This window comes from Danio rerio, chromosome 7 (assembly GCF_049306965.1).
Source record: "Danio rerio strain Tuebingen ecotype United States chromosome 7, GRCz12tu, whole genome shotgun sequence".
In the NCBI taxonomy this organism is placed as follows: Eukaryota; Metazoa; Chordata; class Actinopteri; order Cypriniformes; family Danionidae; genus Danio; species Danio rerio.
The window spans coordinates 69,405,023-69,418,844 of record NC_133182.1 but is presented as its reverse complement, the minus strand read 5'-3'; the positions used below and the strand labels follow the sequence as shown (position 1 = coordinate 69,418,844).

Here is a 13,822-nt window from a genome sequence, read left to right as displayed (position 1 = left end):
GTATATTTATATGTTTTGCTTTCTTTAAATATTTGTTTTTCTTTCATGTATTGTTTTTTTCGCTTATCCCTTGTACCATTTGTGTTAGATGTATAATAAATATGTATCATTTGTATCCAGGTCACACAATATTAGCACAATTTCATGTATTCCCTCTTACTTATGTTTATTAAAAAAATCATTAAAGTTAAAAACAGTGCATGTTTACACTGCTTATAGCTAGTCTTGATATAAAACAATAGCATCTATGTTTTTTATAGCGCCTTTAAATGTTACATCTCAAAGTGCTTTATATAAACAAATACAGAATCATCTCCACTCATTTGGGAAAACTCCTGCTGCTTTAATTGTCTCTCATATCACTCAGCAGTTTCTTTTCATACCAAGCAGTTATCATTTATACTTAAAAATAATAACCCTCTGGTGACTTCAGTTCTTTTATGATGAACATAAAGCTTTCAGCTGATTTTTAGAAGCTCGGGGGGATGAAAAACCGGTTAAGTGACTAAAGGAGCTTAAGAAAAAGGGAAAACAAACCCAAAAAAACTGGTCCATAATTACACAAAGAGTATGTTGACCAAACCCAACTACGTGACCGGACACACTTTCCTAAGCTGGAGTAAATATTATTCATTATTCATCGGAGAACTAGAAACGCAATGTTTTATGTGTGCACATCCACATTCACAGCCATTGTTGGGGACACTTAATGTTCAATTAAAACACTTTATCTTCACTGGCAGCCTTTCAACTGAGCCCTGAATCTCAGCTGATCGCATAAGAAAACATTTTCACTGGTAGAAGCTAGGGCAGGCTATTACTATAACTCATGGCACAAATGAGGGGTTTTATATATTAAATCGCATTCATTATTTGTTGGTGGACTGTAAATCAGGTGAAACAAAATCCCGCAGGGGTCACTGAAGCAAAGCTGCTTATTTGAAATATACAGCTGCTATAAAAGTGTTTAACTTATTGATCTGCAAGGCATTCTGCTGCCATGAATGAAGTTTTGAAAACAGTTTGACCAAGTCATCAGATATATAATCACTGTTATGTCTTATATACACAAAAAGTGACTTCTGCTGCTTATTCTGCTCAAATTACTTATTTAAAATAAGTTAAAACAGCACAAAACGTAAGTTTTTTGGGACAACTTAATATTTTTATCTTTAGTCTACTTAAATTTGTAAAAAAAAAATTAATTCAACTTAAACAGTTTTTGTTGGGACAACATGAAGGAAATGTGTGGAACCCAGCATTTTTCAGTGTACATTTTAAAATATCTAAACATTCATGTGCAATTTTATTCATAATTATACCCCTACATATATTTTTTTATTTTTTAATATTTACTGAATTGTTGCTTCTTTAAAAAAAAACATTTCAAGGGATAGTTCACCCCAAAAAAATAAAATTATATCATTATTTATTCTCCCTTGTTTGAACTTTGAACTCTTTAGTTTTGAAGAGTTTCTTCAAGATATTTTGAAAAAAAGTCAAAACTTGTAACCATTGACTTTCATAGTATTTGCTTTTCTTACCATGAAATAGTATATATATATATATATATATATATATATATATATATATATATATATATATATATATATATATATATATATATATATATATATATATATATATATATATGAATGAAGTTTTGAAAAGTTTAACCAAGCCATCAGGGATATAATCATTGCTATTATATTTATGATTATTATTTTACTGAATTAGTTTACATGTTGTTTCTTTAAAAAAATTAATTAATTAAAAGGGGTAGTTCACCCAAATAATGACAATTCAGAATTATTTACTTTACCTTACTTCAAACCTTTACAAGTTTTTTTTTTTTTTTTGCTTCTATTGAACACAAAAGATGATATTTTGAAAAATAAAAGTAAAAACCTGTAACTTGACTTCCATAGTATTTATTTTCCTCCAATGGAAGTCAATAAATATGGCATTTCAGCTTTCATATATTTTTTTTCATAATTATACCTCTAAATGTTTTTTTTTTTTTATTCCATGTTTACTGAATTGGTTTATAAAGGGATAGTTCACCCCCCCAAAAAATAAAATTCAGAATCATTTACTTGCCCTTGTTTAAGATTTACAAATTTTGATGCTTCTACTGAACAGAAAAGAAGATATTTAGAAAAAATGTCAAAACTTGTAACCATTGACTTTCAATGTATTTGTTTTTACTACTGAGGAATTCCATAAATGTGGGATTTTATTATTATATAAATTATTATTCATAATAATTCTTTAAAAAAACATTTAAAAGGTATAGTTCACCCAAAAAATGAAATTGCAGAATCATTTACTCGCCCTTGTTTCAAGCGTTTATAAGTTTTGTCGCTTCTATTGATCACAAGAGAAAATATTTTGAAAAAAAAAAACAAGTCAAAAGTCAAAACCTGTAACCATTGACTTTCATAGTATTTGTTTTTCCTTCTATGGTCAATAAATATGGCATTTCAGCGTTCATATTTTTTGTATTAAAATTACTATAAGAACAAAATAGATTTGGGGTTGGGTTTTTTCTTTTTATATATTTTTTTTTATATTTAGGAAACAAAACAAGAGAAAGAAGACTATTTAAAAAAGGGGTGGTGGCAAAGCGGTTGTCGTAGGGTTACAAAATCAAGTCACAATCCACTTAAAGCACATTATCACATATTTTTTACAATAACATACTCAGTCCACAACTTGTTGCACTTTTTTTGTATAAGTTTTGAGTTAAACGTCTGTCTATACAGTGTATTTCCTTTACAATTCCTATGAGCCCTTGTTGGAGGATGAACTTGAAACTTTTCGAGATATGACTTTTCTGGTACTTACTATAAACTTACTGTTACGGTAAACTTAATTGTCCCCATTTGGGGCGATTTGTTCTGCAGCGTAATAAGATTTAAAACACATATATGCAGAGTTCAGATGCAAAAACCTCTAAATGTCATCTAAAATGAGCATTTTTGTAGTCTCCTATATGTTTATATGCTGTTATTGGACTTTAAAGGCAATGCAAATAACCTATTCTTCACCATAAAAGTGAAATATCTGAAACTACACAGGAAAAAATAAGGAAATGCTTATTTTAGAAGAAGATTCATGATTGCATTTAGAGGCTTCTGCATCTGAACCCCTCATATCATACCACACGCTTAAAACAAACATGAAACAACATTAATAGTACTAAAAACAGCAACTACCTCCTGAAATACTTGAATTAAGTATTTTTCAATGCCAATTTCTGGCATTTTCCCAAGGTATAATGTATTAAATGATTAGTCAAATTCTTCTCCAGTTATCTTTTTTATTTCAGTCACTACTTCAAACCAGAAAGCCCAAATAGTTAGCCATTGAGGTTCCACATTGTCTCCAACAAGAGCTCAAACTTTGAATACCTGTATGCAAAAGTTATAAAGTACCACATCAGATTTTCCATCTAAACTCTCTCCAAGTTCTGGAGTTTGTGTTTTTTGCATGCGTTCCTCCAGTCTTCCTCTGTTATTTGTGGATCTGACTCTCCCATTTTTGTTTTATATAATTTGATGAATGAATATTACTGTTTTGTATGCAGGGGTGGGCTTATTTCAACAGTAAACAAACCCTTAGAGCATGTTAACTTTGTTGCAACATGTTTAGAATCGACAAGCATCACTCCACAAAAATAATTCTTAGTTAAGAATCTAAATACAAAAGATAAAGGATATATTTAGTGGCCCCCAGTTATTTTGGGCTCAAAGAAGCACATTTCGTCGAGGGGTATAAGTCAGCGCAACCATGGAGGGCTTAGGTTCAAAGGTCAGGACAAAGTTTCTGACAAACGGGAAGTGGTGGTGGAGCTTTGTGACCCTGTTGATGCTCAATTCCCAGTGGAAAGATTCTTTTTTCTTTATAAAACATGCTTCAACCGTCAGTTTCCCGGCTTTATCTAATACTGCATCACTGCAACCGAGATTCTAACCACAAATGTTTGTCGTTTACTGTGAGAACAGGATTAGAAGTTTAAATATAGCCTCACTCGAAGAGACAACAACAAAATGCTGTTTTCTTTGGCTTAATCATAGTGCAAGATAAAGTTTGCATACTGTCAGATCCAGTAGCATCAAGCTAGTTCTGAGAGACATTTTGTATTTAAAACTCACTGTGCCCTCAGTCACTGTTTACTGAGGATGAAGCCACGGAAATCTGTTAATAAAATGAATGACGTGAACTTTTTTTTATTATTGTTGGTCATCATTTGAAATTTCCTATGTTTTTTCTGAAAATGAAAAGAAGCTTGTGCGCTTAGACTACAAATATCAGCTGAAGTGTTGCTTTTTGTTCGGAGACATCTTTTATATGTGAACTAATGGCTTCATTTGTGTCAAACCAAGTGACAGTTTGAATGCTAGAACATTTAAGAGGTATAAAGAAAGGAAAATTACTAGCATTCAGGATCACTGTGTGTTCTTTGGTGTTTTACAGTAGAACTAAATTAGTTTGAGTATACAAAAAGCGCACAAAATAAAGGTGATATTTTGACTTTGGTTTTACAGATAAACACAAAGGCTTAACTGGTTGTTAACAGTGTTAAAATTGGTAGGTATTCATTCAGTAAATCATTATTTCACACTGTAAAAAATACATAATTAAAAGTCAAGGCATTAAGTTACTTTACCTTAATTTAGTTTAAGTTTTTTAAGTTAAACAAATTTTACCTTAATGTTTTAAGTCAGCTAAATTGATGTAAGTAAAAATGACTTAAATTTTATTGGTTCAACTTAATTTACAGGGCAGCTATGATGAAAATCATCTTTGATAAGCTTTTTGGGCAGAACTGTGTGTAGGTATAATGTGTCCACAGTCATATTGGGGTGATAGAATCACAATAAGCAAGCCTCTTTTTTTAATTCCTGACGTTAAAATAGGATCCAAAACCCTCCTATTTTGACACCCACTGCAACGTGATGTTGGAGTACGGTTTTCCACGCTCACCAAATTGAATGACAGCCGCGTATTAACATGCCTCTGTAGTAATGCGTATAATCATATCAACAAGACAGGACGTGCGCGCAATGCAACTAAAAGATCTGTGATCATCAATCACCATCAAATGTGATCAAGAATGAGTTTTTTTGGTAAAAAATGTTTTAAAACAGTGCACGTTTACGGCAATTTTACCTTCTTTACTGTATCACCACAGCCGCTTCTCAGTACTATTATAAAAGAAGATACTTCAATTCCGGTCTGTGAACATTAAATCAGGTTTAAAGAATTAACTTCACAACAAATACATCAAATAATCATTGGGAAAGTTCTTACTGTAGTATCTCTCACAAACATTATGTGAGATTTGCTTACTTCATGTTTGTCACTGTGCTTTTTATCTGACACAGCCAAGGTGGACACTGAGCCACACACTGACAGGCACGTGGGAACGGTGGGCGAGGAGAACTAGCATTAAAGGCACAGGCAACAAAAACAGCTACATTTTGTTCAGAGCAGAAAATCCAATGTTCTGAAAGGTCTAATAAATAATCTGATGGGTGTTTTGAGCTGAAACTTTACAAACACATTCTGGAGACACAAAAGACTTAACTTACATCTTAAACAAGGGGTATAGTAGGTGCCCTTTAAGTCATAGACATGTTTTTACAGTTTATAAAAAGATGTTTTTTTTTTTTAATGAGACATGGCCTCAAACCCCATCCCAAAACCATCGTTGTTGGATGAGAATATTGTATTAAAATGTGTGAATGAGATCATACAAATTTACATACATAGTTGAAGTCAGAATTATTAGCCCCCCTGAATTATTAGCCCCCGTTTATTTTTTTCCGTTTTCTGTTTAACAAGAGTTTTTCAACACATTTTTAATAAGTGATTTCATTTATCTTTGCCATGATGACAGCAAATAATATCTGACAATCGAAAATAAAATTAGCCTAAAAGGGGCTAATAATTTTGTCTTTAAAATGGTGTCAAAAAAATTAATAACTGCTTTTATTCTACTCGAAATAAAACAAATAAGACTTTCTCCTGAAGAAAAAATATTATCAGATATACTGGGAAAATTTCTTTGCTCTTTTAAACATCATTTGGGAAATATAAAAAGAAAAAGAAAAAATTTAAAGGGGGGCTAATAATTCTGACTTCTGTATTAACCACTATATCAAAATGGTGCGAGTTGACGTGAGATTGTGTTGTATGATTAATTGAATGATTGTGTTATATGATTATGTATAAAAAAAAATTTCCACATTTCCTGGTTTGTTTGACAAGTGTGAGTGCTCCGAATCAGGCCCAGGCATGACCCAGAGGAGTGAGCATGGTTTGTTTGGGCTTTGGTGCAGTACGTTTTTTAGTGTGAGTGTAAAGCATGCCTGAGCCCGAAAACTGAAGACGAGACGTCACTCTAAAGGGACTGATATGGATTTATTAATCATCCTTTCTTTTCAATAAATGCAAACTGTTTATTAAAGACGCAAACCCCTCACTGCACATCAGCTGCACCTTCAGCAAACCTCCTAATACCTGCAGCATGAGGACTTTTATGATATCTTATGAGCGTCAAAAGTTGTGGATGTGTTCGGCAAAATATTTGACTGTGTCACTGCATCCCAAACCACTAAAAATAAAATAAAACAATAGAACTAAAGCAATTTGAGCAAGAGAGCTTGTCTTCTGTTAAACTGAATAGTCGCATCATCGATGACGTAAACATACTCGGGCTCGGAAGGTAAAGATGCAGTGGAGTGCAGGCCCTCAGGGGAGAGGAGAGGGGGGGCAACTACGTTTCAAGGCAACCTAGTGAGAGACTGCATCTGCACCAGGTCTGCATCCAGACCCCTCTCGTTTTTTTTCCTACAATCAGCACCAAACCAGGGCAAAATAATTATTTGGAGATCCAATATGGATGATTAATTCAAAATACCGAACTTTCAACTTTTTGGCAAAAATGTTCAAAGTGGGTGCGGCCAACTTAAAGCGACAGTTCACCCAAAAAAAAAAATTCTTACATCACATCCTCTACTTGTTTTTAAACCTGTTTGAGTTTCTTTCCTTACAAAAGAAGATATTTTGAAGAATGCTGAAAACCTGTAACCTTTGACATCAATGGTGTATATTTGTCCTACCATGGTAAGCAATGACCAATTTCTAACATTCTCTAAATCATTTTCTTACATTCAACAGAAGAAAGTTAAAATAATAAAAAGGTTTGGAAACACTCGAGTGAGTAAATCGTGAGTCTTTTTTTCCCCCCTATAATTATCCACTTAAATTGCTAAACATTAGTGCATATATATCCACATTGTATACTGTATATGAGCTCAGTTTGAGGTAACAAGAAAAAAAACATATTGTTTGACCACTTGGTGTCGCTATAAAAGGAGAAAAAATGGCTATTACTATATGCATCTGTTTGTCCGATTGCTTTCATATTTGTTATGCTTAGTTTTAATCCTGCTTCACCACAGACATATCTTGATAATCATTTGTGTTTCTCCTACCATGGGCTAAGATGGCTCAGCAGAGGGACTAGCAGATAGTCATTTACTCACATACAGGGTACATATCTGTATTTTAAACTTCAAATGTTCATTGAGATGTGGAAGTTTAAATAAGGGAAGGCAAGCGAGAAACACAAAGAGAAAGCCAGTACAACTAGGTAAACAAATATACAGATGGTGAACATTTAACTATAGTATACATGTACATTCAGTTGGATTTACTGCTTTTTTTTAAGGAATAGTGGTTGCAAAAAAATTGTATATGTGAAAAAATTGTTTATGTATATGGAATGAATTTAAACAAACAAACTAGGTTGAACATTACTAAATTAATGCGTTTGTTTAGATTTAACCCATATAAATTGTTTGCAACCACTTAAAATAAATGAATAAATTCAATGTATTGTTTTTTTCAGTGTACATGTCTTCACATAAAGAACAATTTGAAATAAAACTCCACCTCAAAATCCACAAATAACTTTGGCTTAGAAATTTAATACTGTCCATGTGACATTTATTACAAAGAAGAATCGCACAAATGCACACAAGCACAATTTGTTTGATTTAAACTCAATTTATATCCTCATTAAAACAAAGAGAAGCAGTACTTAAAACTTGTCGAACTGGTTTGGAGCTAATGTGTGGTTACTCTGCTAGGAACTTGAGGGAAACTAGCTTCCTTGACAAAAATGCCCTTGGGATGAATTCAGTAATTGCGATTATGAGTCACACAAATGCTGAAGTTATGTGGTTATTAAATCGTCGTTCTCTTTATGTGAACATGAATAACCGAGCGTATTTACCAGTGAGAAACCGATTTCTCAACACCCAGTCTCACCACTTACATGATGTTAAAATAAAGTGGTGAGCCAACATCAGAAATGAAGAACAGCGTTTCCCTTTTTACATTTAGTCTTGTGTAATTTGTACTTTTTATCATAACATTTTCACCTATTTGCTATTTTTGTTTTAGTTAAGTTTTGTTAATGTATTCATTGCAGTTAATCATTTATTATTGTTGTATTCAACCAGTGGTAGAAAGAGTGCTGAAAATCATACTTACAGTAAGTAAAAGTACCATTACTTGCCTAAAAATATAGTGCAAGTAGAGTAAAAGTGTCTGTTGTAAATATTTCTCAAAGCAAAAAAGTAGACCTTCAAGTGTAGGGAGTAGTGAGTATTACACTGTAAAAAGCTGATATGTTTACATGTAATTTGTGGATGTGTGTAAACGTAACATTCTGTAGTGTATTAAGTTATTACCCAGCACGCACACAACGCCATAAGTTAATATTAGGTTAGATTTAAGTTGGTCAGGTGAACAAAATTCAATGTCTAGAAAACGTCTAAGGACAGTGTTATTTAGATGTCCAATAATGACGCCAAATTGCAAGTGATATTTGGTTAATTTTAGGTTGTGTTAGAAAGTGACCAAAATCCAACGTCAAGCTAACATCTTAAACCAACGTCAAATTGAGGTCAAATACTGACATGTATTCGTCAGCAAAGCCTCTTCAGCTGCTCCAGAACGCAGCAGCACGAGTGGTCTTCAATGAACCTAAAAGAGCACATGTCACTCCGCTGCTCATCCGTTTGCACTGGCTGCCAGTTGCTGCTCGCATCAAATTCAAAGCTCTGATGTTTGCCTACAAAGCGACTTCTGGCTTTGCTCCTTCTTATCTGCTCTCACTTCTGCAGATCTATGTGCCCTCCAGAAACTTGTGTTCTGTGAATGAACGTCGCCTCATGGTTCCATCCCAAAGAGGGAAGAAATCACTCTCCCGAACGCTCGCGTTCAATCTGCCCAGTTGATGGAATGAACTCCCTGACTGCATCAGAACGGCAGAGTCACACGCTGTTTTCAAGAAACGACTAAATACTCAATTATTTAGTCTCCACTTCACTTCCTAATCTGCAATTGCCTCTCTTGATATACCACTAACTGTACTCAAAAAATAAATAAATAAAAAAATACTAATACTTTCCTTCTTAGACTTTAAAGACCTGAAACTTGCCTACAGCACTTATTCATTGTTGCAGGTATGCCAACCAAAATCGAACGTCTGATAGACATCATAGTGGTAATGTCCACACAACATCAAACTGTAACATCAATAGATGTTGATATTTGGTTGATTTTAGGTTGTGTTAGAAAATGACCAAAATCAAGTGTCGAGCCAACATCTTAAACCAACGTCATATTGACGTGAAATACTGACATTTATTCGTCAGGTATGCCAACCAAAGTCCAATGTCTGATCGACGTCATGGTGGTAATGTCCACACAACATCAAGCTGTAACATCATTAGACGTTGATATTAGGTTGATTTTAGTTTGGACGTTGGACATTGACGTTGGCCTGGCATCAACCTGATTTTCATTTCCAAACAAAATGCAACATCCCCACAACGTTGGGGTACAACGTCAATCTGACGTCATGTTGACGTCTTGTGTCTGCTGGGTGTTTAAGGCCATTTCGGTCATCATACAGTAAATATCTGTCAACGTCTCATCAGTGACAAGCATCTAAAGAGTCTCAGGGTCAATGTGTGCAGAGATTTTGCACATCTTTGACACTTTTAATGCTTCCAAACAGTTTGCTGCAATTATAATTCGCCCATGTCTTGAGGTAGATCATTATGATGTGATTTATCTTCTATGTGCAATTTGATTGGACAGGAATGACAGAACTGATTTTTCTAATCCCCATAGACAAGAAAAAGTAAGTAATGACTGCAGGTTGAAAGAAAGTAGTGGAGTAAAAATACTGAGACAGCACTAAAACTGTACTCAAGGGAGAGTAAAAGTACACATTTTTAAAACTACTCAGTAAATTACAATTTCTGGGAAAAACTACTCAACAGTACAGTAGTTTGAGTATTTGTAATTCGTTACTTTACATCACTGTGTTCATCCCTTGTGTATTGTTCAAATTGACTCCCCTTTCATTATGTTAGTCGCTGTTATTCCCCCATTGAGTTCCATTAGAACTGCATTTCTTTTTACTGCAAATCCATGTCACCATATAATCATGCATTATTGGTTGTTGGTGGGTTTCCCTGTTGGTAAGAGGTAAAACTTGTAGTTTTAACTGTTGATCAGCTGGCACTATTAAACCTTTAGATAAGGGCCAATAGACAACACAATGCTGAGCCGGCATCACCGATTCTTCGCCCCGCCCCTGTCGCAAACCCGCTCGTGAAAAATACACACTTAGGCCCTGTTTACACTAATACATCTTAGTATTAAAATTACATTTTAGAACGAAAATGATCCACATCCACACCGTGTTTTACCTAGCATTTCTGAACAGCCCTCCGTCCACTGAAAACGCACATCACGTGACCACACAGCCACACACACTAGCTATGTTTCCATCCACCTATTTTCAAATGCGCATAAAAAAAAACAGTTGATGGAAACGCCATGATGCGCATAAATTTTGAAAATGCGCATAAAAAACGTATGCGCCTAACTGGGTAGGATAAACTTTTTATTCGATAAGAAAAGATGCGCATAAACTGCGATGGAAACACTTTTACCGCACAAACTCTAGCATGCGCATTAAAAAAGGTCATGTGATTTTGTTGAAAGAGATCATGTGATGCTTAAAATGTGTGTGAATGGACAAAATGTCAGGCTGAGCACATTATAAAACATCTAAAATGTTGTTTTGGTCATTATAAAACACCTAACAATTTCAGTATTAATGTTATTATATTATTAATGAACTCCAGAATCAAGAGCACCTGTGCTCCGCATCTGACACCATTAAACGCCACTGCGCGCTCACTGCTTGTTAGGATTGTCTTCTGAGGCGCATTCATTTAGAAAAGATTGATGCAGTTTCTCCTACTGCAGCAAATGCAGTTTTTACTGTTGATATTTGTATCAACTGTTGGACAGTTTATCAAGGATGTAGCTCTGGATAGCGTCTCACTATAGTTATAGATAATTAATTAATCTTGTCTATATCTGATGACTCTTCAGTACATTGCTTCAGTCTTTCACTTTCCCACTTGTACTTAGTAGTTTTAGTGAAAACCTCAGATACTGTTGGTTGTGCACCTTTTTTAACGACCAACCTCCCAAAAAAGTGATTGACAGGTGGTATTTTGTGTGCAACTTATTTTTTATTTATTTATTATTTGTTTATGGGTAAAACAAAGACCATGCGGGTCAGGTAGTTGAAACGGTAGGCTACAAATAATGAATTCGTTATAAATTAATTAATTATTCATAAATAATTAATTCACCTTTGCCTAGGATGCCATTGTGTATCGCAATGTTTTACTTTAGACATCGTACGATGCTAAATTGGTCGACATCGCCCAACCCTACTTTAGATATTCCTGAACAAAAAAGTTTCTGGCTTTCATATGGAAGTTCTATAGACAGACAACATAGGCTCAATCTAAAACTGTAGCCCCTGCCTCACATCCCCCCCCCCCCCCCCCCCCACCCCCGGAAATTGCGTAGTATGTAGCTGTGGTACATATGGCTGCATTTTATCTTTAAAACGAACGCTATAGGGTGGAATGACAATGTTCCTTTTCTTACTTACAGCTGACCGATTACCTACAAATGGACGGCTTTCCCGCTGTTACCAGTTTGTCCAGTAGCTCGTTGTGTATGTCAGTGGACTTGAGACGCAGAGAGGAGTTGACCACGATGACGAGGCTCGAATCCGGTGAAGAACAGTTACAGAAAGCAGGTAAGACAAATACAGAAGCCAAAAAATAAAGTAAACAAGTAAAAAACAGTGTGAGAATGTGGTAAAATTTTAAAATGTAGTTAAAATCAGATGAGGGCTATACTTTTTCTGGATTGCTTTTTAAAACTGTTGATTGGGTAATGGCAAATGGGTGGGCAGGTCAATCTGTGCTTTTGAAAACACTATTGGTTGGGTTTAGAGAAGGAGGAGGGTCGGTCAGTCGATCTGTCAGTCAAACAGTCAGTCGACATTGGTCTCTAGTGAATTACGTGATAGAAATTTGAGGTCTCAAAAAGCGTACACAGTGGCGTCTGGTGGATTTGCGAAAATGAAAACTGCAAAAAAAACGCAGCTCCTGGGATGTATTTGGCGCTCTTCAAAAATGTATGTAGAGGTACATTTTCAGAATGAGCCTGGGCAAAATGTGCTTACTTTGTTTTTGTTTATTCAATGTAGTTTTGAGCGTTGAGGTGCTTATTTTGATTCTCTCAAACAAATGAAGATGAGTGCACAAAAGTCTCTCTGACACTCATTCACTTTTATTAAAATAAAAATAATAAAAAAATAAAACGTTAATAAATAATAATAAATAAAATAAAAAAATGACATTAAATAAGAAATAAATGGCAAAAAGAAAAACAGATAATAGATTTTATAATTATAAAAATGACAATAATAATAATAAAAAGTCTAGACTATTTAAATTAGACACATGAATTTACATTAACTTTCCCAGAGATGGGTTGCGGCTGGAAGGTCATCCGCTGCGTAAAAACCTGCTGGATAAGTTGGCGATTCATTCTGCTGTGGCGACCCCGGATTAATAAAGGGACAGAGCCGACAAGAAAATGAATGAATGAATGAATTTAGATTAACTATTTCTCATGGTGTATGGTCTCCCTCTCACTCTCTCTCTCACACACACACACACACGCACACACACACGCACACACACACACACACACACACACACACACACACACACACACACACACAAACACACTATACATATTATGCTCCAAATAAATGCTAGAAACTAAGGTTTTTTGCACTGCAACTTATGATCAACAGTATAAAATGCAATTACAAATATTTCTTTCCAACAGGGAAACGCACTAACAACAAAGAATGCATCATTATAAGGTGTCATGGCTTTGCAATCAAAAACTTGTACTATAAATGGAAGTCAAAGAGGCAAAAACAGCCACCAACATAATAAAAGGGTATTAATTTGCCCAGAGTGTATTACGTTTTTGAAAAGATTTAAGCATTTTTCCAAAATATGTGTCAAAATAAGGTTTGTCACCAAAAATCATTCTATTTGCTGAAACACAATGAAAGTTGTGGCCAAATTAAGACTCGAAATCTACTCAGAGTGGATGAAAACATCTCCATCAGCACACGAAGGGGTTATTAACACTTAAAAAAATGTGGCTAAACTGATAATATTTTTATTTTTTTAATTATAAATTACAATATGGCCCATAATGTTTTTTCATTTAAGAGATTTCATCATAATATATTCATAAGCACAAAGCAATGTCAACTCATAAATGCGTTATTCAATCATCCATTTTCTTGATTTTTTATATCATCATATAA

At 34.4% G+C, this 13,822-nt stretch overlaps 1 protein-coding gene across 14 annotated transcripts in view; it reads left to right on the top strand.

Annotated features, from left to right (window-relative positions):
• The window catches only part of ano1a (anoctamin 1, calcium activated chloride channel a), a 330,549-nt gene that overhangs the window by 189,798 nt on the left and 126,929 nt on the right, over positions 1-13,822 (top strand). For all 14 annotated transcript variants that reach the window (XM_073906384.1, XM_073906385.1, XM_073906379.1 and 11 more), the window contains one exon: positions 12,073-12,220. In XM_073906384.1, coding sequence (XP_073762485.1) covers positions 12,091-12,220 — 130 coding nt within the window. In that variant the 5' untranslated portion in view covers positions 12,073-12,090. The remainder of the gene's footprint in view (positions 1-12,072; positions 12,221-13,822) is intronic.